Below are 25150 nucleotides of genomic sequence, written 5' to 3'. Positions count from 1 at the left end.
TGAGCTGAGGCGGGGGGAGCCGCCTCTCCCCAGGCCGGGCAGGGACAGAGGGCTCGCACCTGCCCTGGGAGCACCTGACTTCCCGCGGCTGACGTGGTCGCGGCCCCGGGCAAGGGCTGGGCTGGATGCCTGGGTGGGAGGGCGGCCTGGGGCTCGGGCAGCTTTGACCCTCCGGAGCTGCCATGGGATTCTGGGCCGGAGCTCGGGGGCTCTAGGGGTCTGGATTTGGGCTTCCCACCTCCCCTTGGCCCTTTGGCGGGGCCATGGAGTCCAACCTGCAGGGCCCGTTCCTGCTGAACAACGCGCCGCTGGCTCAGTTCTCGGAGGTGAAGGCCCCTGTGTGCCAGTACTCTGTGCAGAACTCCTTCTACAAGCTCAGCCCCCAGGGGCTGGGCCCCCAGCTGCCCGCCGGGACCCCGCACGGGATCACGGACATCCTCAGCAGGCCCGTGGCCGCGCCGAACAGCAGCCTCCTCTCCGGCTACCCCCACGTGGCCGGCTTCGGTGGGCTCGGCTCCCAGGGGGTCTACTACGGTCCCCAGGTGGGGAATTTCTCCAAGGCGGGGAACGAGTACCCCACCCGGACCCGGAACTGCTGGGCGGACACGGGCCAGGACTGGCGAGGTGGGCGGCCGTGCGGCAACAGTGAGTACGGGGAGGGGGGATGACGGGGGACGGGAACGGATGCTCACAGGGGTCCTCGGCCTCCATCCGACAGCCTGGGGCAGACCCCAGGGTCCGGCCCTCCACCTGGTGCAGCACAGGCTTCTCCCCTCCCCCTCCCACCCCGGCTTCTCTCGGATGGGCGTCTTGACCCCCGCCCTCACTCCTCACCAGCTGCCCTCCTGGGGTAGCCGGGGTCCCAGGAGACCACACGGCTCACCCCCACCCTGTGTACGGTCCTGCTCACCTTCCATCTCCCGCCCAGAGCCCATGTCACCACTTCGTCCAAGCAGGCAAGTGCCGTCCCCAGCGAGAATCTGCCACTGCATCACCTTCCCAGAGCCCCCCGCGTGCGCCGGCAGCACTCAGGGACACAGAATGTACCCTGAGCCCATCTCGGTCCCGCTGCCATCAAGGGGGCCTGCTTCCCTCCTCGGGGTTTATGTCAACAACAGCACCCGTACCACCCAGCCTCCACAAACAGCTGCTGAGTCCAGCCCCACTGGGCCCTCGCTGTCGGGGGGCCTCACCCACCCATCCCCAAACCATGGTTTTCAGAGAGTTGGTCCGGGGCCCCCAGGATGCCAGTCAGACCTGGAGGAGGTGGCAGGTCGTGCACAGGCAGGGGAGCGTCACCCGGGAGGCAGGGGGAGTGACAGTGGCTGCAGGAGCCACCCCTGGGCCCGGATCAGGCAGGGGCAGAGGGGCCCTCCACTTCCGTCCCACCTGGGGGCTCCTCCACTGGCACAGGGGCTTGGGGCGGCCCAGGAGAGCCCAAACCACACCTGCCTTCCGCCCACTATGCTGCTCGGGACCCTCACACCCCTCGTCAGCCTGAAACACGGCGAGCCCCACAGGGGGCCGAGACCTCATCTCTTGGAAGCTATTCTATAACCTGGTTTGTGGGTGCTTTAGGCCTTGAGCTGTCCCTGTCTCTCACTTCCATGTCCCCCTACCCACACGCACCCCGTTTCCACACCCCTGCTCTTCAACCCCGCATGCACGTATACACATAGGGAAGTATCTGAGTCAGTGGCTGGATTAACACAAGGCGGGGGGACTGAGGGTGACAGCCTCTCAGGAGGCCTCATCTCCTTTCTGTGCCTCGGCTTCCTCACCTGTAAAGTGAGGACATGGGGTGTGAGGGTCGGCTGCACTGCACAAGGCCCTGCACGTGGGCATTCTGCTTCCCCTGGTCCCTATCCGCCCCCCCGCCCCCACGCCGAGCTCCCGAGAGGCTGCCCTGGCCGGGCAGGGGTCAGTTCTTGAGGCTCCGTGTCCGGACCCTCCATGGGGTTGAAGCCACATGACTCCCAGGCCTGGTGGCAGGGGAGAGCAGTAACTTGGAACTTAGGGTTCTAGCTTCCCAAAAACCTGGAAAAGGGGATCTCAAGAGCAAGGAAGTGGGGGAACTCCCAGGCCCCTGGGGCCCTGACGGTGGGTGGAAGGTGCTAAGTCCGTTTCTCGGTGACCTGAAAGAACATCCCTGAGACCCAGAGGAAACTCCTACCGCCCCTCGGGCTGGGCTGCATCACTGCGTAGTGAGGGCATTGCACAAGGAGACCCAGTTCCAAGCATCCTCTGGCCCTAATCAGCTGAAGACTGGGGCAGGCGCCCTCGGGGTCCCCGCCCACCCAGACATGGCGGAGGTGTGCTGCTTGGGTGAGAGGTGCCGCCGCGCCCCTGCAACCTCAGCGGCTTCTCCATATGGGTGCTCACCCTGTGGGAGAGGCGGGGCAGGGCTGGCACCCCCAACCCCACGAACCGCACACTTCCTTCCTCCCACCAGCCCCGGACCCCCTGAGCGACAGCATTCACAAGAAGAAGCACACCCGGCCCACCTTCACGGGGCACCAGATCTTTGCCCTGGAGAAGACCTTCGAGCAGACCAAGTACTTGGCGGGTCCCGAGAGGGCGCGGCTGGCATACTCGCTGGGGATGACCGAGTCGCAGGTCAAGGTGAGTGTGAGAGGGACAAGAAGGTGTCTGCCTGGCAGCGAGGAGCCCCACTCTCCTGGCAACCGCAGCTCAGTGGGAGGCCGTCCTGGCGTTTGGGCACCGCCTGCCCACCTAACCCTGGAGACGGTAATAATGACCCTAACGCCAAATGGCTGTCATCTCCTGAGCCCTGTTCTGAGAGCCTTATGTGTAGCAGCCCAGTTAAACCTCACAGCAACCTGGCGGGTGGGCCTTATTACCCATCTTACAGGCGAAGAAGCAATCTCAGCTGAGCCTCTTGCCCAGGTCGCCGGCTGGTAAGTGAGTGCCCTGGGTTAGAGGGCTCTAACCTCATGCCTTCCCCTCCTCCGCACGTCGAGGCTAGACGTTTCAAGAGCTGATGGCAGCCTCCGGGCCGGATCAGAGCTGGCTTCAGGCTTGTTCCGTTAGCCAGGCAAACGAGCCCACCTTGGTTCACCAAACTCGAAAGTGAAGATAACTGCCCCCCACGCCTGCCCATGAAGTCTGAGCCTCTTTGCTCAGCTCGGGGCAAGGCTGCCTCTCACACTGCACACCTCGGGCCTGAGCTCGGTGGGTAAGGCAGCTTATATCCCCTCAGGCTCCCGGGGGGACCCCTGGCAACTCTGAGGCTCACTGTTCCCTGAGGGGCTCTGGCGGGGGGCACCAAAGAAGCAAGCTCTGGGCTGTGCTGTAACTGCCCGGCACTGTGACAAGGCGACGGGCTTGAGGGGAGAAGGAAGCACAGGGGCAGCCGGGGACCCTGGCCTGGGCTCCTTCAGGGCGCTGCATCTCCAGCCGGCCAACCCCCAGGCAGCTCCCTCCAGCCAACGTTAACTCCCAAGGAGAGGAAGCGCCGAGTCTAAGAGGAAGGCCTTTCCGTACCACTCCGCTTCTTTGGGTCCTTTCTGCACGCTTCTGTCTCCAGTAATGAGCACGTGTTATTTTTATAGTTGGGGGGCAATGATTCATGAAGCTCAGTGAAGGTCTGTGAGGTTAAAAGCACGTCAGCCCCTTCCACCCAAGTACTCAGATGGCAAAGGAGAGGCAGATTCACCGCAGGGAGGCTTGGAGCTAAGACGAAAGGGCTGCTGCACTCACATTTATTTTTATTTTATTGCCCCCTCAGAAAAAAAAAGTAGTGTGACTATGACAGCCTAGTCCATTGCTGAACCATTTATTTTACGATCAAGATGAGGCTGGGGAGGGGGCGGGGGGCTTCCCTGGTGGCGCAGTGGTTGAGAGTCCACCTGCCGATGCAGGCGACATGGGTTCGTGCCCCGGTCCGGGAGGATCCCACATGCCGCGGAGCGGCTGGGCCCGTGAGCCATGGCCGCTGAGCCTGCGCGTCCGGAGCCTGTGCTCCGCAACGGGAGAGGCCACAGCAGTGAGAGGCCCGCGTGCCGCACACACACACAAAAAGATGAGGCTAGGGGGATACTTGCCACCGAGTGGAGCCGCCCTCCCCAAAGGGGCCCTGTGCACGCTGCATGCCAGCGTGTCCTCAGGGCCCTTCTCCTCCCAGGTGTGGTTCCAGAACCGGAGGACCAAGTGGCGGAAGAAGAGTGCCCTGGAACCCTCGTCCTCCACGCCCCGGCCCTCGGGAGGGGACCGCGCGGCCTCGGAGAATGATGACGACGAGTACAACAAGCCGCTGGACCCCGACTCAGACGACGAGAAGATCCGGCTGCTGCTCCGCAAGCACCGCGCCGCCTTCTCGGTGCTCAGCCTGGGCGCGCACAGCTGACCCCGCCGGCCTCCGCGTCCCCGCGGTTCCCAAAAGGCTAACGGGGGCTGCGGGGGAGGAGTGGGGAGGGGGGAGGATGGAGGGGGAGAAGCAGGAGATGGAGGGGAAGAAGGAGGGGGGGGAGGAGGCCAGTCTCCTAAGGGAGGAGGGGGCAAAGAGGGAGACGTGAACTTGTCCTGAGACCGGGCACACCTTCCGCCGTCTTGCACCTCTGTGGGCCCAGGCCTGGCCCTGCCAGCTCTGCAGAGTCTAAGTACACAGGTAGCTGAAAAGCGATCAGGCTCTGCGGCCAGGACACCGGCTGTGGGGTCCCAGACACGCCACCGTGGCAGTTGTGGGGGCGGGGGAGCCTTCCCCCAGGGAAACCGTTGGCTCCGGCAAGGGTCTCCCTGTGGGCTGACTGCAGAAGAAGAGCTGGCATGTCCAGGGACCCTCCTCGGACCCTGGCACAGGAAGGATCCCACTTGAGGGGCCAGAGCCCAAAACCTAATCCAGGCGGGAGGAAACCCACCCCAGGGAGGGGAAATGGGTCCCAGCAAAGAAGGAATACCCCTGACACCCAACTCAAGGATCGTGCCCTTGGGAGGAGCTGTCCTCCTGTGATCCCTTCTCCACTCTGCCCTCAGAGGGGATCCCCCAACCCAGGACGGGAAGAGATTAGAAGCGCCCACTGGGGTAAGAGGCAGAGAGAAGGTGGGAAACGCCGGCACCCATGCTGCACCCCAGAGCCTCCCACCTGGGCTCCCCTCGGTGCCTGCCAGTGCACGGACAGGACCCCCAGAGAGAAGGGAGCATCCCGCCGGGGAGGGACTCGGGGCAGGAAGGGACCTCAGAACCCCCTGTTCCTCCAATGGGGTACCCCCGCAGGAGAGGAGAGGACCTGGCGGGAGGGGCTCGCATGGAACCCACAACCCTCCCTTCCCGGGAGCACCCAGCAGCCTGGCCTTGGAGCTGGTGCTGCGGAGGGCGCTGCCCAGCAGGTGGGAAGGACGGGGGGCGGCAGCAGGCGGGGTGGGTGAGGCCCTAGAGGAATGCAGCACAAAAGGCACCAAGCAGTCGCCCATCTTCACTGGCTTTTAACAAATAAAGGGTAAAAATAAAAGTCCCAGAAACCTCCCCATGGCTCATGTGTTTCCGAAAAACTGTCTGTGGGGTCCCAGGCGAGCCAGCTGCCGGGGGGGCCCCTCCAGAGGGCAGCGTCTCTGCCCCCAGGGGACAGGGCTCTGCAGGCGTGGGTAAGTCTCGGTGGTATGCGCCAGGCAGCGCCATAGTACAGAAGCCCGAGAGGCGTTCAGCAGGGTCCTTGACCTGTAGGAGCTCATGGCCTCATGGGGGAAATTATCTGTGGGGAATTCGGTACCGTAAGGAAAAGATCCCGGGGCAGAGAATAGCAGCAATGACAACGACTGAACACCTACTAACTCTTCCGACGTGGAAGGCCCGACGATGTCACGTGACCCCACCGGAAACCCGGGAGGAGGGCTTGTCCCTCTTGCATGGATGAGAAAACACAGGCCCAGAAGGTACCTACACCAAGTTCCAGAAGTGGGATGAGGCCACCTGAGCTGACGCCCAGGCCCTCACGTCTACCGCGAGGGGCGGCGCCTTTTGCAGGCCTCTCCTGTAAAACCAGAGGCTGGGATGAGATGTGCTTTCAGGACCTTCCAGCTGTAACCGTCTATGACAGCTCCAGGAGGCCTCCGAGCTGTGAGAAGCCTGCCCCCTTTGCTGTCCCAGCAAGTCCTTCTGTGGTCCCTTGGGCCCCAAAGGGTGGGAGAATGGGCTGGTGCAGTCAGCCTGGAGCGGGAAGGAGGGTGGGAGGGAGACCCCAGCTCGGGGCCTCTTGGAAACAGCGGCACCAAGGCTTCATCATAACCCTGCTGGACCCGGAGGATGGAGGGCCATAACAAGAAGACATAGGATGCTTCTGAGCTGTGATCCTCATTCCACAATGAGGCCCACACTCGGTCTCTCTCCACGTAAGGTGGGAAGGAAATAAGGACGCACCTGCCTGTATGCTCCTGGCCACAAGCTGACACGGGGGTCCTGAGCTGCAGCAGGCCGGACGGCCACCTGGGAGGACCCAAGGACCCTCCGGGTACAGCCACAGAGACGAAAAACTCTGTGAGCCAGACGGGGCCCAGGATTTCCTGAGCACGTTGAGGAGAGTCTGCTGGCCAGAGGAGGCTTTCAACATAATGCAGGTGCAAAGTCATGAGGCAGGCGTGGGGAGAAGCCAGGGACAAGAAAACTGGGCTCGTATGCCTTCTTCGTAAGTGTATTACAATCCTAACACTCTATTATAGCTATAATTCTTGCATGTCTGAGTCACATTGTCTGGGGTCAGTATTATATCAAGTGAAGGGAAAATTTTTTCTGCCGAGGAAACATTTGCTGAGCTAAACAAAACTTCCTCCAATGTCCAAGTTCTGGGACACCTGTCACTGGAACCTCTGAGTCAAGGCCTCCAGCCTTCCTGGAGTCCCCCTACCTCACCCCTGCTCCCAAGTATGGGGCCAAGCGAGGAAGAGGCACTGCTCAGGCCTCATCTAGGGACCAGATTCCCAGTTTGAAGGAGGAGAAGAGCCACAGGTGAATGGCCCAGATGCCCGAGGGTAATTTGGATAAATTTTGCCCTCTGTGGATGCGAGCACACTCGTGTTTGTGTGTGTGTGTGTGTGTGTGTGTGTGTAGCTGGGAGGAACTCAGGACTATTTCACTTCATCCATCATAAAGAAATCATAAGTCACAGCACCCCCCTTCTCCTTCTCCATTCCTGGTCACAAAGGGCCTTCTTGTATGTGCTGAGTTAAAGAAAACTACACGACCTTAAGAATATTCATGCTTCTGGCAACTTCCCTCTGACCACAGGAGAAACTTTTCTCCTGTGGGAGGAATAAAGAGAAAGACGCTCAGCCCTAGGCTCCTGAGAGCGACCGAGTCCTGCCCTGCCAGCAGCCCAGGAGGCTCCCAAGGCAGGCAAGACTCTGCCCCGTCCACAGCCCTCCCGCTTGCGGCTTCCAGTGTAGGAAAGACCTGACGTGTCCCGAGCAGGGCGGGGCTGAAGCTAGGGATGACAGTGTCTTAGCAGGTTCCGAATGGCCATATCCCGATGGCAACAATCAAAGAAAAGAATGGGGACTGAAATCTCACTGCTGGCAATCCCTCCTCCTTCTCAGCCACCCCCAGGATTTGAGCCCAGATACCAGCCAGCCCGAGTCTTTGCCTGAGCATGGCAGAGGGGACTGGGTTCAGTTAGAGCTGGGCTCGAACACTGGCGCCACCACTCTCTGTGTCACTGGGCGAGTGACTTAACCTCTGAGCTTCAGTTTACTCATCTGTAAGATAGGAGTAATTATACATACCTCTCACGGTCTCTGTAAGATCAGAGCTCACGAGCATGCGTGGCATATACAGACACCCAACAGTATCTGCTATGTTATTTCAAGAGGGCTGTGGAGGCCGACAGGCCCGAGTCTGGGTCCCCATGTCACCAAGTAGTCGCTGGGTCACCGTGACCAAGTTAGGTAACCTCTTGAAATCAGTCTCCTCATCTGTAAAGTGAAGCTGATATGGTTATCAGCAAGACCCAGCAGAAGATGCACTGAAGTCACCTGCAAGGTGTAAAAGGGGGCGGGCATTCCCATAGCGGCGTGCTCACACCCTCTCCTTCCTTCCGCCAGGAAGCGGCAGAGCCAGTCCTAAGCGGGTCTTCTTCACAGTGGGACAGGCAGGTTCAAAGTCACAGCTACCCATTCCTATAAGTACTCAAGCCCCGGCAGGTCAGCTGCTATCGGGAGGTTATGGAAGGCCTCGTGTGTGACCAGATTCATTTACCTGCCAAAAGCCTGAGGTTCTGGACTCTGGGCCACGGAGTCAAGTCAGATGCTGAGGGTTGAATTCAGTTTGCAGACGTGTTTCTTTGCGGGGGCAGAACAGTGCATTTACAGAAACTTTAGCTGGTCTGTAGGCCGAGCAAGCCTGGTGCCGTGAGTGACCCTCACGATTTCCTGGCACATCCCCGGCCTGGTCCCCACAGGGTCCATCCCCTGTCTGATCCCTGAAGGCATGTGGGTCTATACGTCCTGCTCTGAAGCCTCGATACCCTAAGACATGGTCCATGGACGAGCAGCAGCAGCCTCCCCGGGGCACTTGTTAGAAATGCAGACTCGCAGGTCCCATCTCAACCCTCCCGAATCCGAATCTGCATTTGTAGCCAGATCCCCAGGTGGTTTGTAGGCGCGAGAAGATGGACGGCGGGCATGACCGTGTGAGTGTGTATGGACGACCCTCCTTTTCTCAGAGCACAGAGCCTGGCCCAAATTAGGTGCTCAACAAAAAACTGTTAGATACATAGAGATGCACTGACCTAAGTTGGGCTTTCTATCCCATCACCAAATGCCCACGGGGACCTGTGCTTCTGAAATCCCCCTTTCTCCTTTGTCAGCCACTGCTAAGAGTTGCCGCCCTGCGTCTCGGCTCTGGGCCTCTCTGAGCCTCGTCCCGCACCTGAGGTGGCCGTGGCCTTGCCTGGGAGGGCTGCGTGTGCCTTGTAGCACCTGTAGCAGCTGCTTTCTTGTCCCCAGAATGATCTCTCCTTTTGCTCACAGTCAGGTTCCAACTGTGTTTTACGTGGTTTCAAATGCTATGAATCTATGTACCCAAGGTCAAAACTCCTTGTCTTTCCATTCTAAGGCCAGGGCTGTGTCAGCTGCCAGGTGTATGAGGACCTGCAAGTTACAGAGGACACAAGCGGACTAGATGAGGGCCCCTCATCAAAGGCTCCCTGCTCAAGGGCACTGCAGTGCACGGTTACAGTGAACACCGTTCTTCTCGGTATGGTTTCTGATGCTTTATAATTGATGGCCAGTGTCCCTGGATGGAGCAGACACGCCACAGCCAGAGAAAATATTCATTTAGGCAGTCTCCTAAGCTCACCTGATGCTAGGCCTTGTCAGACATACAGATACCCAGGGCCTTTCCGGGATATTCTGGGCGGGTGTGGCCCTGGAATGTGCCTGGTTAGCAAGTGCCCCAGGACTTGGCAGTGGACAAATTTGGCAAATGGTGATCTTAGAAGCCCAATTTGACTTAAATTCACGTTGGCTCTCCCTGAGTTGTTCTGTGACCCACGCTGAATTCTACAACTTTTCCTTCCTGCCCAGGAGACAAAGACCCACATAGCCAGGGAAGGCAGCAGGGGTGCAAGAAAAGGAGCAGAGGGTCTGGGTCTTCTTCCTCAGGAAGGACAGAGAGATGGCAGGACCCTTCTGGTTTCCTGCTGCCACTGGCATCAGTCCTGTGCCTGTGATACTATGGAAAGATCTGATACACTCAAACCTCCAAGGGCTCTTGGGAGAGACCCTGCCCTAACTAAGGAATTTGCTAACCCGCTGCCTCTATGTTCTGGAAGAGAAAGCAGCGTTGGCCTTGCAGTTCCAGCGCTGCTTTGGCCGGGGCACCACATGCCACGGTGGAAACAGCCAGGGCAGAGGGCTCTGCAGCCCAGCTGCGGGAAAACTGTAGAGTACTGTGCACTGCCCAGTAAACGGCAGCTTCCCCTCTGCGAGGAGGAAAAGGGCACAGCGCGCTTCTGTGGTTTGGGCTCCCCGGGTGTGGACCCCTGCGGCCTCTGATAAGGCCACCCTGGAGAACAACCTACCTGCCATTTTTTTGATTGATCTTGTGTGGGCAGGCCGACCCACCCCCATCTCCGGGCACGGATGATTGACACCACTCTAAGCCAATCAGTGAATGCCACCTCCCCAGTCACGTGATGGATTGGTCCAGGGATGGGCCCGCGGCTCAGTCCCGACCAATGAGCGAAGGACCAGGTTGCTCTGGGGAGTGCCCGCTTCCCTCTCTACCTGGAGCGCCAAGTGGCCTGGCCATTGGCCTGCCCGGGAAGGGGCCAGCCCGGTGGAAAGAGGATCTGAGAGCGGGACTGAACTGGTGACAGTGTTTCAGCCAAGCCTAGCCTTTTCAGGAGACAAGACACACCCTTTTGTCTTCAGTCTGGTTGAGCTGGGTTTCTATAATTTACAGCTCAAAGAACACTATTGGAGTAAAAAAATGTTTCTTTTACCCCTGTTGTTTGCTTATAGGCTGGCCCTGCCAGGGAGCCTGTAGGGACATGGGGACAGATGGCCAAAGGGGAGCTGCCCTGGGTTCGGGTTTCCCTGCCTTCCTTCCTTGACAGCTGTCCCCGCACTTCCCCTCTTTACTCCCCAGCTCTCCTCTCTCGGCTCTGGCCCCCGGTAATGGACCATCCTTCGTGACAGGAAGGGACTGGGTTAAACCTCCCATCCCCAGCTTTTATTCTTCCAAGCCGTGATCAGATTCCTGATGAGAGCAGCGCCTAGCCCTGGTGGGGAGCCACACTTATGTTGCGGCCGGTGGGTGGCGGCATGTCTGCCGGCTCAGGCTGCCTGGGAGGAGATGGGTGGTCTGTCCGCCCCACCCCCAAGGCTGAGGAAATCCTCCAGAGACCCTAAGAGTCCAGGATTTGGAGTAGCAGCCGCCTCCCACCCCCTGCCGTGCCACCCCCTGCTGTGCCACCCCCTGCAGCCTCCTCTATCATCTGTCTTGTGCTGCTCTGCTGAGAAGAGTCGAGCTGCAGGCCCCTTCTTGCCATGTTTGAGCTGTGCCGAGTCTACGAGTAACAGAACAGAAGCTGCTCAGATCCAGTCTTGTTACCAGTCACTTGCAGGCCCAGGAGCCTTCTGCCCTAAGGGCTCAGACAGAGCATCCTCGGTGGTCCTGATGCTTCTCTCCCAGAAGCCCCACCTTAGATGCCCTGACCTGGCCCCTCCAATACTCTGTCACTCTTCAGAGCAATGAACCAGAGGCTGACCCGACCTTTGACGACAGCTTTGGGGGCAGGTGGGGCGAGGACCCAGTTTGCACAGGTGGGAAGAGAGCTTCAGAGGACGGGGGGGCGGGCTGGGCGGGCTAACCTCAAGCAGAACCCCCTGGGGCAGGACACATTCTTTTTTTTTTTAATGTTTTGATATGTGGAAATTTTTTTTTTTACTTTTATTTATTTTTTGGCTGCATTGGGTCTTCATTGCTGCACACGAGCTTTCTCTAGTTGCGGCGAGCGGGGGCTACTCTTCGTTGTGGTGCACGGGCTTCTCATTGTGGTGGCTTCTCTTGTTGCAAAGCACGGGCTGTAGGTGCGTGGGTTTCAGTAGTTGTGGCACATGGGCTCACTAGTTGCGGCACACGGGCTCTAGAGCGCAGGCTCAGTAGTTGTGGCACGCGGGTTTAGCTGCTCCGCGGCATGTGGGATCTTCCCAGACCAGGGATTGAACCCGTGTCCCCTGCGTTAGCAGGCGGATTCTTAACCACTGCGTCACCAGGGAAGTCCCCAGGACACATTCTTAAACCAACAGTTGTCTCGTCCTACTCGTTCCAGGGGGAAGGCGGTGATGTTGGCAGTGGTGGAGAGGCTGGTTGCCCCCCACGTAGAGCAGCTTGCCGGCCTCTTTCCCACAGCCAACCCAGAAGGCTCTCATTCAGGGCCCTTCATTAGGCCTCTCTTAGTGGGCAAACACACATCATTAATCTTGGTAAAGTGAGTGAAAGCACATTCACCTGTCCAAGCAGGAGAATTAATGTTGTGTCAATAGGAAATTCGTGTTTACCTCTGGCCTTTATGTCTTCCCTTTGCTATGAACACCCCAGGGTGGGGTGCGGGACCGCCCAGATGCGGGACTGTGGTTAGAAGAGAAAAACAAAACCTCACAGCCCAGGTGCTGGCCGCAGACAAGGGGGTGGTAACAGCAGTGCATCGGGGCAGAGCCTCTCTCCCTGCACCGTGGGCCTAGGGACACATGCTCCCTACCCCGTGGGGACACAGTGGCTGCCAGAGACACCTTTTTCTTTTTCTTCCCAGCACACAAGGCTATGATCTCTCACACCAGCACGGGCTGAATGGGGCCACTGTTTACTGAGCACCTACTAAGTGCCCGGCACTGTGTGTGGTGACTGACCCATAGTTCCCAAGAATCCTCCAAAGCAGGTATGCTGCCTTTTTCTCAGATAAAGAAGATACTGCAAGCTGTACAGCAGAAATTAGCACAACATTGTAAATCAACTATACTTCAATTAAATAAATAAATAAAAATTTAAAAAGGGAGGTACTGCCGTGCAGAAAAATGCAATAGGTTAGCCTCGAGGCCACACACGGAGAGCAGGTGGGTTTGAACCCAGGTCCGACTCCAAAGCCAGCATTTCCCCAGTAAGCCTCACACAGGCACTTTCACTGCAGGCGGGATCAAGTACAACGCGTGAGGATAAGTGTAAAGACGGGAAGACTCCAGAAGGCCCTTCTGGGTCGTTCTCCACCGCCCCGCCCCAGGAATGGCTCACTGAGGGAGGGGCAGGGAGCAGCCGGGCTGGGCCACTGACTTGAGTGTGAGGGTGTGTGTGTGCCTGTGTGCCCCAGGAAAAGAACCCAAACCGGCCGATAAGATCCCTCCTTTCCAGAGCAAAGCACCAATTAAACACAGGGCAGATGTGAGCAAATAAAGCTGTGGCTTCCGGAGGGAAAATCAATATGAGATTATACGCCCGAGCCCAGTCATATACCAATTAATAAGCACGGGTGCGGCCGGGTGCCGGGGGAGATAAGTCCCCCAGCCACAGGCGGGCGCTGCCTGTACCTGCCCCCGGCTCAGAGGGGGCTGCAGGCCCTGGCTCCAGAGGGGGCCCCAGACTGAACAGTGAAGGGTCGGGGAAGGAAGCGGGGAAGAAGAGAAAGAGAGCTTCCCTCAGTCAGCTGGGAGTAGAAGGAAGAGGGTGTGATGGGTGAGAGATGCTTGCGAGGGTGGTACCCACTGGAAGGGGACAAGCAACTCAGACCACGCAGACAGGCTGCTTGATACTTCATTTGTCACAGAAGATATAAGGTGCTCGCTTTTGGAAAGTGAGTGGCAAAAAATGGCAAAAATGGGAAAACCGGAAAACAAATTTCTACCCCCAAGAAATGATTTTGGAAGCCCCTGGTTTATTCGGTCCACGTTTTATTTAATTTAGAAAGTACAAAAGAATCTAAAACAGAATGAATATATGTATATGTATAACCGCATGGCTTTGCTGTACACCTGGAACTCACACAGCCTTGTAAATCAACTAGACGCCAATAGAATCTAAATTTAAAATAAATGAATTTTTTAAAAAAGAAAGTACAGCCAAGCAGTTAATCAGGTGATAAAAGACAAGTAGCAAAGGTTTGCCACACAGGACCGGGTGACCAACGGGGTGGGGCTGTCCAGAACATTCCATGGACGGACTTCAGGCGCACTGCCGGCTGCCAGGGACAAGGCGGCGTGACCCGCAGCCACCTGCCACAGAGTTTACCAAGTATAGCAGCGCCGCTGCCCCAGAGAGGTGGCTTTGGCGTCAGCGGGACAAGTTAAAAGTGCTGGGGAAAGGGACCCTGGCTGCGGGCCTGGCGCCCGGCCAGTCGCAAGGGCAGTTACAGATAGCAGAGTCCTTGGGGTCCAGACATGGGGTCCAGAGCGAGCACTGCATCCCCGAAAATTACCAACCCTCTTGGGGAAAGGAGATCCAATGTTGTTCTGGAAGCAGAGAACAAAAGTGGAAGGAAAGATGCAAATCAGTGATGAAACAGGCACCTGCTTCCGTCCTTCCTACCGGAAGCTCCCTGCACCCCGAATACTCCCGGACTCGAGCCCCAGAGGCGGAGGCCCCTCGAGAGTGGGAGTTCTGCGGCCCAAGGGCTGCTGCGTGCCAAAGAAAAACGAAATTTGCTAGCCGAATATTTTTTAGACATTTTGCAAGATGCACGGCCTCCCTGACAATTTTTAATGTACTAACTGCCTGGTCCAGTGAGCTGATTAATTGGTGCTGGAGCGATCAATAAAAACCAGAAAATTAAAACAATTTTAAAGTGATTAAGTAGTTTAACACCTGTCTCCCGTCACGTCAGCACAGGAAGAAAAATAAAGCAGGTGTCGAAGGGGCTCCTGAAGCAAGAGAAAACAGCGCCTGCCTCGGAGAAATGACAGATCACGGCTGGGGGATCAATCCGAGGGCTCGCAGCCCTTCCCGAGCCCGGGAAGGCGCCGCAAGAGCTGGGCGCCCTCGGCCCCCCTGCAGAGCCGCTCCTCAGCTCGGGAGGGTCGGTGTCTGTCCAGACCCCCAAAACAGGGCGGGAGGGGGCGGGGGGGGAGCAGAACATCTTGCCCCAGGGCTCCGGATGGCATCTGATGCGACGGTACCAGCTCACCTCCCGACCCCAGTCCCCGCCCCTCGGCGCTGAGTCTGCAGTACGCGGAGCATTATGTGCAGTGAAGTGCAGTTTGCGGACCCTGGGGTCACAGGTCTCCGGGATCACCGGGTCTTCCATTCTAGAAGCTTCAGGCCTCCACTCTTATTCTCTAGGGAAACAGAGCTTCCCACCGTCCACCGTTCCCCGCCGCCTCCTGCCTGGCTGTGCCTACAGGAGCGGCAGGTGCCTGCCTGGCGCTGGCCAGATGCCCCTCTAACTCCTTGTGCCGACCTCACTCGCCCCCGACCCCCCGCCGTCAGCTGGAACAGAAGCCGGACAGCAGGAGTCACTTCTCTCCCAAGTTAATGTACTTGACTCAGAATTCCCGGAAGGAAACACACAGAGCGCAAGAAACCCTAAGATGAGTCTTCTCCAGCTGCCCCACTGAAGTCCTAACGCAGAGTTGAATGAGCAAGGACAGGGGAGGGAAGTCGGGGAGAATTAACAAAGGCTAGAAGTGAAGCCCAGGTGAAGCATGGGCCACGTCTCCAGTTTCACCTTGAAAGTGGACTTGAACTGTGCACGTGTGAAGTGCAGAATATACTTACTGTTACTCACGTTCTAGACAGCTGTCCTGTGGCTTTCTGGCCTGGGCTTACCTCTACGCCCCACTAGGGGTGAGTGGGACCAACCCCTAGGGACAGGACCCAAAGCTCCTCCAGGGAGAGGCTGGGCATCTCGGGCAACCCCTCAAAATGGGGCAGAACGGGCCATGCTCCAGGACAGCCGTGTCACCACTCACCTGCCCTGTGCACCTGAATCCTGCCCACCTTCAGGGTCCCCGATGCCGCAGCTGTCACCCCCAAGACCAGGACAGAAAAGGAACTCAAGCAACAAGAGAAACCTTGCAGCAGGTTTAAAATATTAAAATTTTAAAACATCTTAAAATGTGATTTAAACGTTTTATAATAGGTTTAAAAACATTCAAGCCCTCAGCTGAACTTCTTACTAGCCACCCTCGCTTCAGCAGCCCCTTCCCGTTAACACCTGTCACGCTGGTTATGAATGGAAAAGAGGGTGCAGCAGTGGCCTGGATCAGGGCAGGGTTGGGGTCGGCCATCAGTCCTAATAAGAGCATTTCCCGGGTCTCATACTTCCCTCCGGGCTGGGAGTTCTGGTTCTGTACCCAGTGGTTGGGCCTCTCTGTACACAAGTCTGTTTGGGGCCATATCAGTCTCAGTGAAAACTTGCCAAATCCTTTACAGCGAATTTTATGCCAATGACAATCTCACCAAAAAAAGACTCCAATCTTCAGCTCGTTAGCCCACTTTCTGAGATAATCCGTATAGCCAGACCTCCACCTAACACATGAGCCACTTCTTGGCATTTCCTGCCGCAAGGTGTGACTTTGGTGATTTGACCAGGGAGGAAGCTAAGAGGTCCCGCCGTCCAACTCTTCTCATGGATCCCAAACGTCTGTCCGTCCAGGGTGACTACTCCAGGGTGCACGGCGGGTCGCCTGCAGCACGAGGGTCTGTGCTGCCCAGGTGGCAATCGCGGGGGCCCAGCCCTGGCACCTCGCCCCTCTCGGAAGCAAACAGCAAGTTCTTGACTCGGCGCCCCCGGCCTGCAGCTGCTGCCTGCAGAGTGAGCCTCAAGGCTGCTGGAGATAAAGTTTCCCTGGGCCCAAGTTCCAAACTCGGCTGTTTCGTTTCTGTTAAAACGCAATTGTTTTTCTCTGGAGTGCCGTGACCGCTCGGTGTCAGGAAGATGTATGAAAACCTCCACTTCAATTCAGCATCCTTTTTCTCCCAGACAAACATGGTCGGATTTTAATAAATCAAAGAGCCACACTGTTTAATAAAAATTTATTGACTTACAAGTGATTATTTATCAAAAGACCATTAATAGCAGGTACCGGAATGATGTGGTACTGGGTGGTGCTGGGAGACTAATAGGAAATCAATGCCGCTGGCCGGCTGGAATGCATATAAGAAGCCCACCCCCTCGACAGCCAGCGCAATTTCACCCGCAAAACACACCTGACGCTACCCCTGCTGCGATGAAAAGTTCCCCCTTTTTATTTATCGTTTACAAATGAAATGATCAATACTTTTAATCTAGAGCAAAATTTATTAACTTTCCCATCGGAGAGAGACATATTGACTGGGGGAGAGGAGGGTTAGCGCAGCGCAAGACGGATGGCGGGATGGCAGTCTCTGGGCCCGTCCAGAGGCAGTGTGCGTGCAGCTGCCCTCCCAGCCCGGGCGACGGGCCACTCAGGGCAAGTGCAACCAGAGAAATCAAGTCTGGCCGCCCGGGATGCAAAGCAGGTGGATGGGACATGCCACGCCATGGACTCTGATCATCAGGGACCGCTGGAAGCGCCATCCCCCAGACCACTGAGGTCAACTCCAGGAAGGAAACGCCAGGGTTTAAAGACCCGGAGGACTTCCACAGGACAGCAGGGTTAGTGCCCATGGCTGGGGAGGTGCTGTCGTGAAGGGCTGAGCTGGGGTGGTGCCCGAGGGCTCGTCCCGGCCTGGTCTGGGCACTCAGGCCTCTGCGGCCCGTCCCCCCAAAACACACACACACACACACACACACACATTCACATCGGGCTGCAGGGCGGCGACCGGCAGTGGGGTCTGACCCAGTAAAGAATCAAATTCTGAAGTTGGACGTCACGTCAGACTGCTCGGCCAAGCTGAGCTCCCCAAGCCCCGGCCTGGAGACAGCCTTCTACAGAGCTTCCCGTCAGGGGGATCTTACCAGCCTTTTCACAAAGTTCCTTCACCAACCTGCTGGGAAAAAAAATAGCTCACGTTTCAGTGAAAAAAGTCTTCCCAAGATGCACAATCAAATCCACTCAGCCCCACTACCACCTAAAACCCTGGGGACTCTCTGACATGTTGTGACACCCTCTGAAGGAGTTTCACAAGCCCAGTGTTCTGCAGGAAGCAAGAGGATTCAAACTCATTTATGTCTGAACCCAGATGACTTTACAGCTCAGAGTTGTCTGAACTAGGGGTTTAAAACTTACAGACATTTCAGATGTGGAAAGGGCCTTAGGGGTCACCTAGCCCAAGTCCCAAGTTATGGATCAGGAAATAGAAATAAAGCCCAAACGGCAAATGAGTAGCAGGTCGGGAAGGTGATTTGATGCTGGCCAGTACTCATCCCACTACTTACTACCACTTGGTTTCACTCCAAGACCTGTCCTCCCGGGTGCTGGGATCCCAGAAGTGGGCGTATTTTGTACATTACGTTGCTTTACCTGCTTCATTGTTGTTATTCCTAAATGTCGGGAGGTTTAACCATACAAGACCGACTCAGTTATCCCAAGCCAGTTATGAATAACTGGGGGCCTGCAGGGTCCCCAATTTAAAAGGATGGAGCGGTCTGATGATTCTGTACTCTTGTAACAAGCATTAAATAAAAATTTCTATTTATGGGGTGTAATTCACATCCCTTCTCAGCTGGTAACAGTGAAAAGAATCATTAGTCTCCACAAGTATTTCCTTACATAGCAGCAAGTCTAGACCAGGTTCTTGCAGTCCTCTGCTATGTCATCAGCAACAGACAGATGTGCTGAAAAGAATGTGAGAAAACTAAAAGCAAAATGTTTAAAAGTACCTATGAAAATTATGAAATAAACGTACTAAATGGCAGAAAGAAAAGGGAACTTTTAAAAATGGAACTTGATCTTTAAGACCAGTTTGTAAAGATCATTCCAGATAGCTTTTTTTTTTTAATGGTGTTTTTGTTGGTTTTTAAAATTTTATTTATTTTTGGCTGCGTTAGGTCTTCGTTGCAGTGCGCGGGCTTCTCATTGCGGTGGCTCCTCTTGTTGCGGAGCACAGGCTCTAGGCACATGGGCTTCAGTAGTTGTAGCGCATGGGCTCAGTAGTTGTGGCTCACGGGCTCTAGAGCACAGGCTCAGTAGTTGTGGCGCACGGGCTTAGTTGCTCCGTGGCATGTGGGATCTTCCTGGACCAGGGCTCGAACCCGTGTCCCCTGCACTGGCAGGCAGATTCTTAATCACCGTGTCACCAGGGAAGTCCCCAGACAGCTTTTAAACACTGAACAGTACTGCCTACAAAAGACTAAAAATCACTGTTTATTCTTGCACATTTTGTAAAACAGTTCATAAGAGGCTGTTCTTACTGTCCTAACAGTGTTTTAGTTTGAGAGAAATGGAATAGAAAGAGAAACAGAGTTTCCTGCCCGTTGGCAGGGGCGGGTAGGAGGAAATGAGAGGCTATCCAGGGGACAGGAGCAGCCGGCAGCTGGGTGGAGACTCAGACTGAGGTCAGAAGCCCCTGGAGCCAGGCTCACTGCCACCACCTCCCCACGTCGAGGCTGGAGGGCGGCTCGGACAGCTGACCCTCCCCGCGGCCGCGGCAAAACCCTGAAGGGTGTGGTGGCTGCTCTGCCAGAGCAGGGAGCGGGGAGGGACGGACGGACAGACAGAGAAGTTGGGGGAGAGGCAGCTCTCCCCTGAGGGATGTGAACTCAGGCGAGCCTTGAAGCCATAAGGGGGAAGGGGCCTGGCTTCGGACCTGCCTCCAGGTGACCACAGGCTGGCGCAGGCGGCCAGCGGCTTCCCTCTGCTGCGTGAAGCCCACAGGGCACCCAACCCCCAGAGCCCCCGCTGCTGCCCTGTCCGGGGATTTTCTCGTCGCTTCCCCCGCCCTCACCTCCAGACCGCCTTGCACGCCCTCCACCCGCCGTCACACACCTCCAATCCCACGGCACCCGTATGTGGGGAATCCCAAATCACCCAGAGCTACGCAAACACCTAACACGAGGGCTTTACCTTCTTCCCACCTGCGTTAGTCCCTGTTCCAGAAGCCAAGTCTCCGCGACGGCTCAAGTCAGAGAACCAGCCTGCTGCTGGGAAGCATGCTGCTCGGGCCCACAGCCAGGGGCGTGCGCGTGAAGGAAGAGACCTCGCAATTCAGTCACCATCGAAGACAATTTTATTTACTCACAGAAACAAACCCGGAGCCCCGTGGGCAGCTCCAGCTCCCCTCGTCCCGCCCCACCCCGGCCCTGGAGCCGCAACACTGAGCTGACCGGCCTCCCCTCGTGGTAGCGCGTGAGCTGCCACAGCAACCCGGTGAGGTAGGTGTCGCCACACCCCCAGCCCAGGGGACAGCGGGGCAGCTGAGGCCGAGCTGGCAGAGTGCGGCCGGAGTGGGAGGACCGGTCCCCATGCCCACCCGGCCCCGTGGCCAGCGGCCCAGGCCGGGGACCGTCAGTCTGCCGAGGGCCCCTGCAGACCACATGTTCTCTTCTCGAGTCTGCGGGGCCCCGAGGCTGCGCCTTCCTCGGGGCGGGCCTGGCCTGGTGAGGTCCCCGCCCACAGGCGGGTCTTGGGGACAGACCGCACCCCGGGTCCCGAGTGGGGATGGCAGGCTCTCGCCCAGCATTCAGGCCACACGGGCACGGTGGGGAAGGGACTTTAATGGCACTCCTCCCGCCGACTCGGCGGAGAAGGAACAAGAAGGCAGCTCATCCTGGGAGCGGCCCGGGCGGCTCGAAGAAGCCCGAAGAGTCCTGTGCGCACAGCGGCCCATGGCGCCTGCGTCCCGGGCGGAGGTGGCCGGGCGGCAGCGCGGGCTCAGGACCGGCTCCGGTCCTCGTGGTTGCCAGCGATCATCTTGCTGTACAGCTTCTGCTGTTCCTCCTTGAACGTGTCCTTCACCTTCTCCCGCTTCAGACCACCGTCCCTGACGAGAGAAAGAGGAGGGCTGGATGCAAGAGCAGAGAAGCCTCGCGGCCGCCCTGCGCCCCGGCCAGGTGTGCCCCCACCGGCCGCCCGTGCCGCTCCCACCCGGAGAAGCCCCGCGGCTGCCCTGCGCCCCGGCCAGGTGCGCTCCCACCGGCCGCCCCTGCCGCTCCCGCCCGGAGAAGCCCGCCAGAGTCGCAGCGGCTCCCTCGTCACAGTGGCCTCGGAAACCGGCCCTGGGCCTGTGGGACCCACCCTCTCCGCCTTACAACTCTCACCCCTGCCCTGGGGTCAGAGCTCACTCCTCTTATCCAGGGTACTTTCCAATTGCTCACACCTGCCAAGGAGTTAAAAGTTCTTTCTGCTCAAACATTCATCCTCACCTTACAGAAAGCAAAGGAGGCCCTGGCTTTATGGAAGGTGAGCCAAGCTTTAAGAAATACCAGGACTTATAATGAATCTGTAAAACTGATCTGTAAAATAAAATCTGTACAATTCAGACGCCGCGATTCTCCAAATTCACGCAAATGAACACAATGGAAAATACAAGTTCTTACTTCTTCGCGCTCAAGGGATGGTCCCGTAAGGGAATGGAAGTAACGCAGAGTTTGGGGCTAACCACCCACCTCCTCCAATAGCCCCAAAGAAATCCTCTAAACGTGGATTCGCTTCTTCAAAGTCTCCCCCCACCTGACAGACACCCCAACGCCTTGCCTGCACCCTAGAATCATCATCATCTTCAGTGACTGATGCAAACCCAAGCCCACCGCAGTCTTTCTCTCACACTTTGAGTGTGGAGGCGGGCTGGTAGGAAAAGTCTCTGGTGAAGCCCTCACCACCGGACCCGCCTTACCCTGGGAGCCCTGACACCTGCCACATCCTTTAAAATCCCCAGCAAAGGCCTCCTTTGGAAAGCGGCCACCCTTGTCTTCGTTGGGCTTCAGCGACAGGGAACGTGGGGCAGTGGCTAAACATTCAAGCCGGTCAGACCTGAGCTCAACATGCGACTCCAGGGCTTATTCTGTAGCTTTGAAAGACAGTTACTTAACCTCTCCGAGTTTCAGTTTCTCATCTGAAACATGGCAGTAATGATTTTCCTACTCATGGAGTTACTGAGGGTGAGGTGAGATGATCAGACCAGCGGCAGCAGCACTGCGTCTGGCGCACAGCAGATGCCCAATAAACGTCAGCATTTTTAAAAAGGGCCAAGCAGACCTAGAGACTGCCATACTGAGTGAATTAGTCAGAGAGAGAAAGACAAAATCGTGGTAGCGCTTATATGTGAAATCTAAACAAAATGATACAAATGAACGTATTTACACAGAAATTGAGTCACGGATGTAGAAAACTTAACAGTTACCAAGGGGGAAAGGGGAGGGGAGGAATAAACTGGGAGATTGGGATTAACACATACACACTATGATATATAAAAGATAAGTACTATGAAGAACCCACCGTATAGCACAGGGAACTCTATTCTGTGCTCTGTGGTGACCTATGTGGGAGTGGCGTCTGGAAGAGGGCGGCTATACGCATATGTATGGCTGATTCACTTCGCTGTACAGCAGAAACTAACACAAGTGTAAATCTACTATACTCCAATAACAAAATTAATTTTATAAAAAAAGGTTACAGGTCAGTTTAAACGCCCAGTCAGTCAAATGCACTCCAGAGCTGACCCCTGCACTTAAACCTAAGGGTCCCAGGAGCGGGGATCAGTCCCCCTGACCCAGTGTTCAACCACATCAACCTCCTGTTAGCTGGAGTATAACTACCTCATACCCTAGCGTAAGGGTCTGCAAGCCATGGCCCACGGGCTGAATCCACCCGACGCCTACGTCTGTAAGTGGAGTTTCACTGGCACACGGACTCGCTCCTGGACTGTCTCTGGCTGCTTTCCTGATACAATGGCAGTCAGGCAGTTGCACCAGAGACCATGTGACCCAGAGTCTAAAATACGTACTGACTCTTTTCAGAAAAAGTTTGCTAACTCTGGCTCTAGTAGGTAACAAGCTACAAAAAAACAAAACTGGCCTTTCTAAGGATGGTGCAATTTGCCAAATACACGAGATGAGAGAGCCCAATGCTCCTCTGAGGTTTCCAGGTTGGCACGGAGTCCCTGCCCGCAGAGACAGGGCTGTCCCGGTGCTCAGGTGGACTGTGTCCCCAGGAAGGGGCGCCAAACGCACCGCTGCGTTCAAACATCCCGGGCTTCTGAGAGTGAGTCAAACTGCTGACTCTCCATGACTGGTGGGCTCGTTCTTCACACCAGGGAGAGGAGGATCCTTCGTAAATGGAGTCAACCACCCAGCACCTGCTTCAGAAATTCCCATCCTCCTGGACTCGGCTGCTAAGATCCGGCTCTGACTCACCACAGCAGGTCCACAAGGCCTCCCTGCCTGGCAATGGCGGACTTCACCCTGTTTGCGAACTGGACGGCATCTTCCTCGGCCTCTCTCGTCATGGGAGGCAGGTACCACACGCTGCAGACGATGGCCCAGCTGGTCATCATCCTCAGCAGGTACGTCACCATCCCGTACTTGCTGCTGTTCCAGAAAGCATCACCGAACTGGGGGTCGTACTGCAAGACAAGGGAACACCGGACAGTGAGAAGTCAGGAGTTCCAACCTGTGTGAGCGTCAACGGCAGCTCTGCTGAACGCTCCCTGCCATGCCCGGGGCAGGACCGGTACTAGAACGCTGCTCCCAGCCCCCTACGTGGACGCTTCCGCAGGAGCCCCACACCTGCGCAGGTGTGACACCTAGCACATCCACCCCCGAGCGCAGATCACTCAGGGGGACCAGCAGCCTTCCTCCAAGGTCCTCCCTCTTTGATCCAGGGGGCCTGTCTCACTCACAGGTGTCTACTATCTATTCCTCAAGTCCTCAGGCGCATCCGCACACAGAAGAGGAGCACATCCTCCAGGGATCCACGCCCTGAGTCAACAACCCCCAACGTTTCGCCCCACCGGCTCCATCAACCCCTCCTGTCACGTCACACACTCACAAAGACCGACACGTACCTCCACAGAGAGAGACTTTCTTACACAACCGCCAGCTTTCAAAGATCGCTTCTGGTGCCCAGACCAAGGAGAAAACAACTAGAAAGCTCTGCTTGTGTCACAGCGCTTCTAACGGAGCTGCCTGTCTGTGTAGGGAGGCCGCGCTGCCCCGAGGAAGTCGCAGCGGCCACAGCGGGCGGGCGGGCATCAGATACTGCCACCTGCCAGCCGCTCCGAGGGAGGCGAGGGCTGTGCCTCAGGGGCATTTTGTGAGCCATGTGGCCGCAGCTGCGACCCTCATTCTCCCCAAAGAGAAGAGCTAGTGCAGGCGAGTCGGGAGGGAGAGCTGCCGCAGGAAGTTACACAAGAGGCAGCGAGAGGAACCGGTTCCTGAGGAGAAAGCCTGAAAAGGGTTAGGGCTGAACTGCCACTGCACGTCTGAAGGGCTCTCAGAGACAAGCCGTCACATGGAGTGTGTGACTGTGAAGCAAAGACCCAGGACCCGAGTGAAAAAACCAAAGGAGATGCAGTTTCACGAGCGGCCTCACAGGACCCAGCTGCCACCAGTGTGGAGGACGCCCCTCCCCGGAGACCCTGGGAAGGGACACCGGCCAAGATGCCGAGTGCAGGTTCTCACACTTGGGGGCGAGGGGGCTGGGTTACAACTATATGATTTTTTTTCAGGCCTTTCAAGCCGAAATTTTATGATTCTCAGAATAAAAATTAGAGCATTTTGCCTAATTGCACACCTGACTACAGAAATGAAGACATTTAGACTTAATCATAGAAACTAAAAAATCCGGATGTAACTACAGAAGGCTTAAAGGGTTCATGTTATAACACCACAAGGAAACGTGGGAGAAGAACGAGTCTTAAACAGGAGCTAGTGTGCGTGACTGGAAGAAGGTGCTGTTACAGTTTACACGGCATGACTGGAGAGAAACCTTAGCTGAGGGCTGATTCTCTATTCCATGCTGGGCAGACACCGTAGAGAGAAAAACAAGGCAAAAGTTCAAACCAGCAATACATTCCTCAAAGTCAGACAATGGCTTAATTTTGGTGGAAATGTAACAAGAGCTTTAAAACCGCTAAGGTCATGCAAGTTTGGTTACCAATGACGTCTTCACAAAAACTAGAAAAGTATCTGGGAGGCAGAAGTTCTTAATCACATGTGAGCTTTAATAAACCTGTGGGTGGAAGGAAAATTTATACGCCGTGTTCTGGAGCTGGCACGACTGTCCAAGGGTCCATGTTCCAAAAGTGGCGAAGAGCAAGCAGGCTCTCAGTGTGGCCCCCGACCAGCAGTGTCAGCAGCGCCCAGGGACGGGTCAGAAACGCAAGTTCAGAAACTCCAGGCGTGGGGCCCAACGATCTGCCTTTTCACAGCCCCCCCAGGTGATGCTGACGCAGCTGCACAGAACCGATGCTCTGGAGTGAGCAGGAAGGGCTTCTGTGCAGCAACCGGTTTTTAATAAACACGTGGGGTGAGGCACTGGGCTCCCAGGACATTAAACTGTGGGACGCACGCACGCAATGCAAACATCTCTCCCCGTTCCCACACCCACGGCACACAATACGAACAGAACGTTTTCTGCTGCTCCAGACCCAGCACCCTCAACGAATCCCGTGGGCAGCCCTGGTCCAGGGACCTGTAACTGTGCAGCCACCCTTCATTCACCATCCCTGCCCTGGTGCTCGGCCTACCTGGGAAAGCAGCATGGCTGGAAAGTGTTCGCTTAACCAAGAAGAACACCTCCTCCCCCAAATGCCCCAGTTGTGCTGCCAGGTGACAATGAGGAATATTTCTTCAGA

General features: G+C 56.6%; 2 protein-coding genes across 3 annotated transcripts in view; one reads left to right on the top strand and one right to left on the bottom strand.

The window, feature by feature from the left end:
• Positions 1 to 263: 263 nt before the first annotated feature.
• Positions 264 to 4366, top strand: NKX6-3 (NK6 homeobox 3). The gene is made up of 3 exons (XM_030884176.1): positions 264 to 645; positions 2453 to 2622; positions 4145 to 4366. Exons 1-3 carry the CDS (start codon positions 264 to 266, stop codon positions 4364 to 4366), a joined length of 774 nt encoding a protein of 257 aa, XP_030740036.1.
• A 15217-nt stretch (positions 4367 to 19583) lies between these two features.
• Positions 19584 to 25150, bottom strand: part of GPAT4 (glycerol-3-phosphate acyltransferase 4) — a 31501-nt gene continuing 25934 nt past the window's right edge. The window contains exons 10-11 of one of the 2 annotated variants that reach the window (XM_070044616.1): positions 22710 to 22918; positions 19584 to 20338 (exon numbers count right to left, since the gene is read on the bottom strand). In XM_070044616.1, the coding sequence (XP_069900717.1) occupies positions 20230 to 20338; positions 22710 to 22918 (318 nt within the window). In that variant the 3' untranslated portion in view covers positions 19584 to 20229. The remainder of the gene's footprint in view (positions 20339 to 22709; positions 22919 to 25150) is intronic. The other variant, XM_030834068.3, reaches the window with a different exon arrangement.

The sequence above is a fragment of the Globicephala melas genome, chromosome 21, assembly GCF_963455315.2.
Source record: "Globicephala melas chromosome 21, mGloMel1.2, whole genome shotgun sequence".
NCBI classification, from domain to species: Eukaryota; Metazoa; Chordata; class Mammalia; order Artiodactyla; family Delphinidae; genus Globicephala; species Globicephala melas.
This window is presented reverse-complemented; position numbering and strand designations above follow the sequence as displayed.

What these genes read in the sequence shown, in the direction of transcription:
- NKX6-3 (XM_030884176.1), top strand. Translation starts at nt 264, where the DNA reads ATGGAGTCCAACCTGCAGGGCCCGTTCCTGCTGAACAACGCGCCGCTG. An exon ending in TGGGCGGCCGTGCGGCAACA is followed by an intron (nt 646 to 2,452) that starts GTGAGTACGGGG and finishes TCCTCCCACCAG; the next exon opens with CCCCGGACCCCCTGAGCGAC. An exon ending in TGACCGAGTCGCAGGTCAAG is followed by an intron (nt 2,623 to 4,144) that starts GTGAGTGTGAGA and finishes TTCTCCTCCCAG; the next exon opens with GTGTGGTTCCAGAACCGGAG.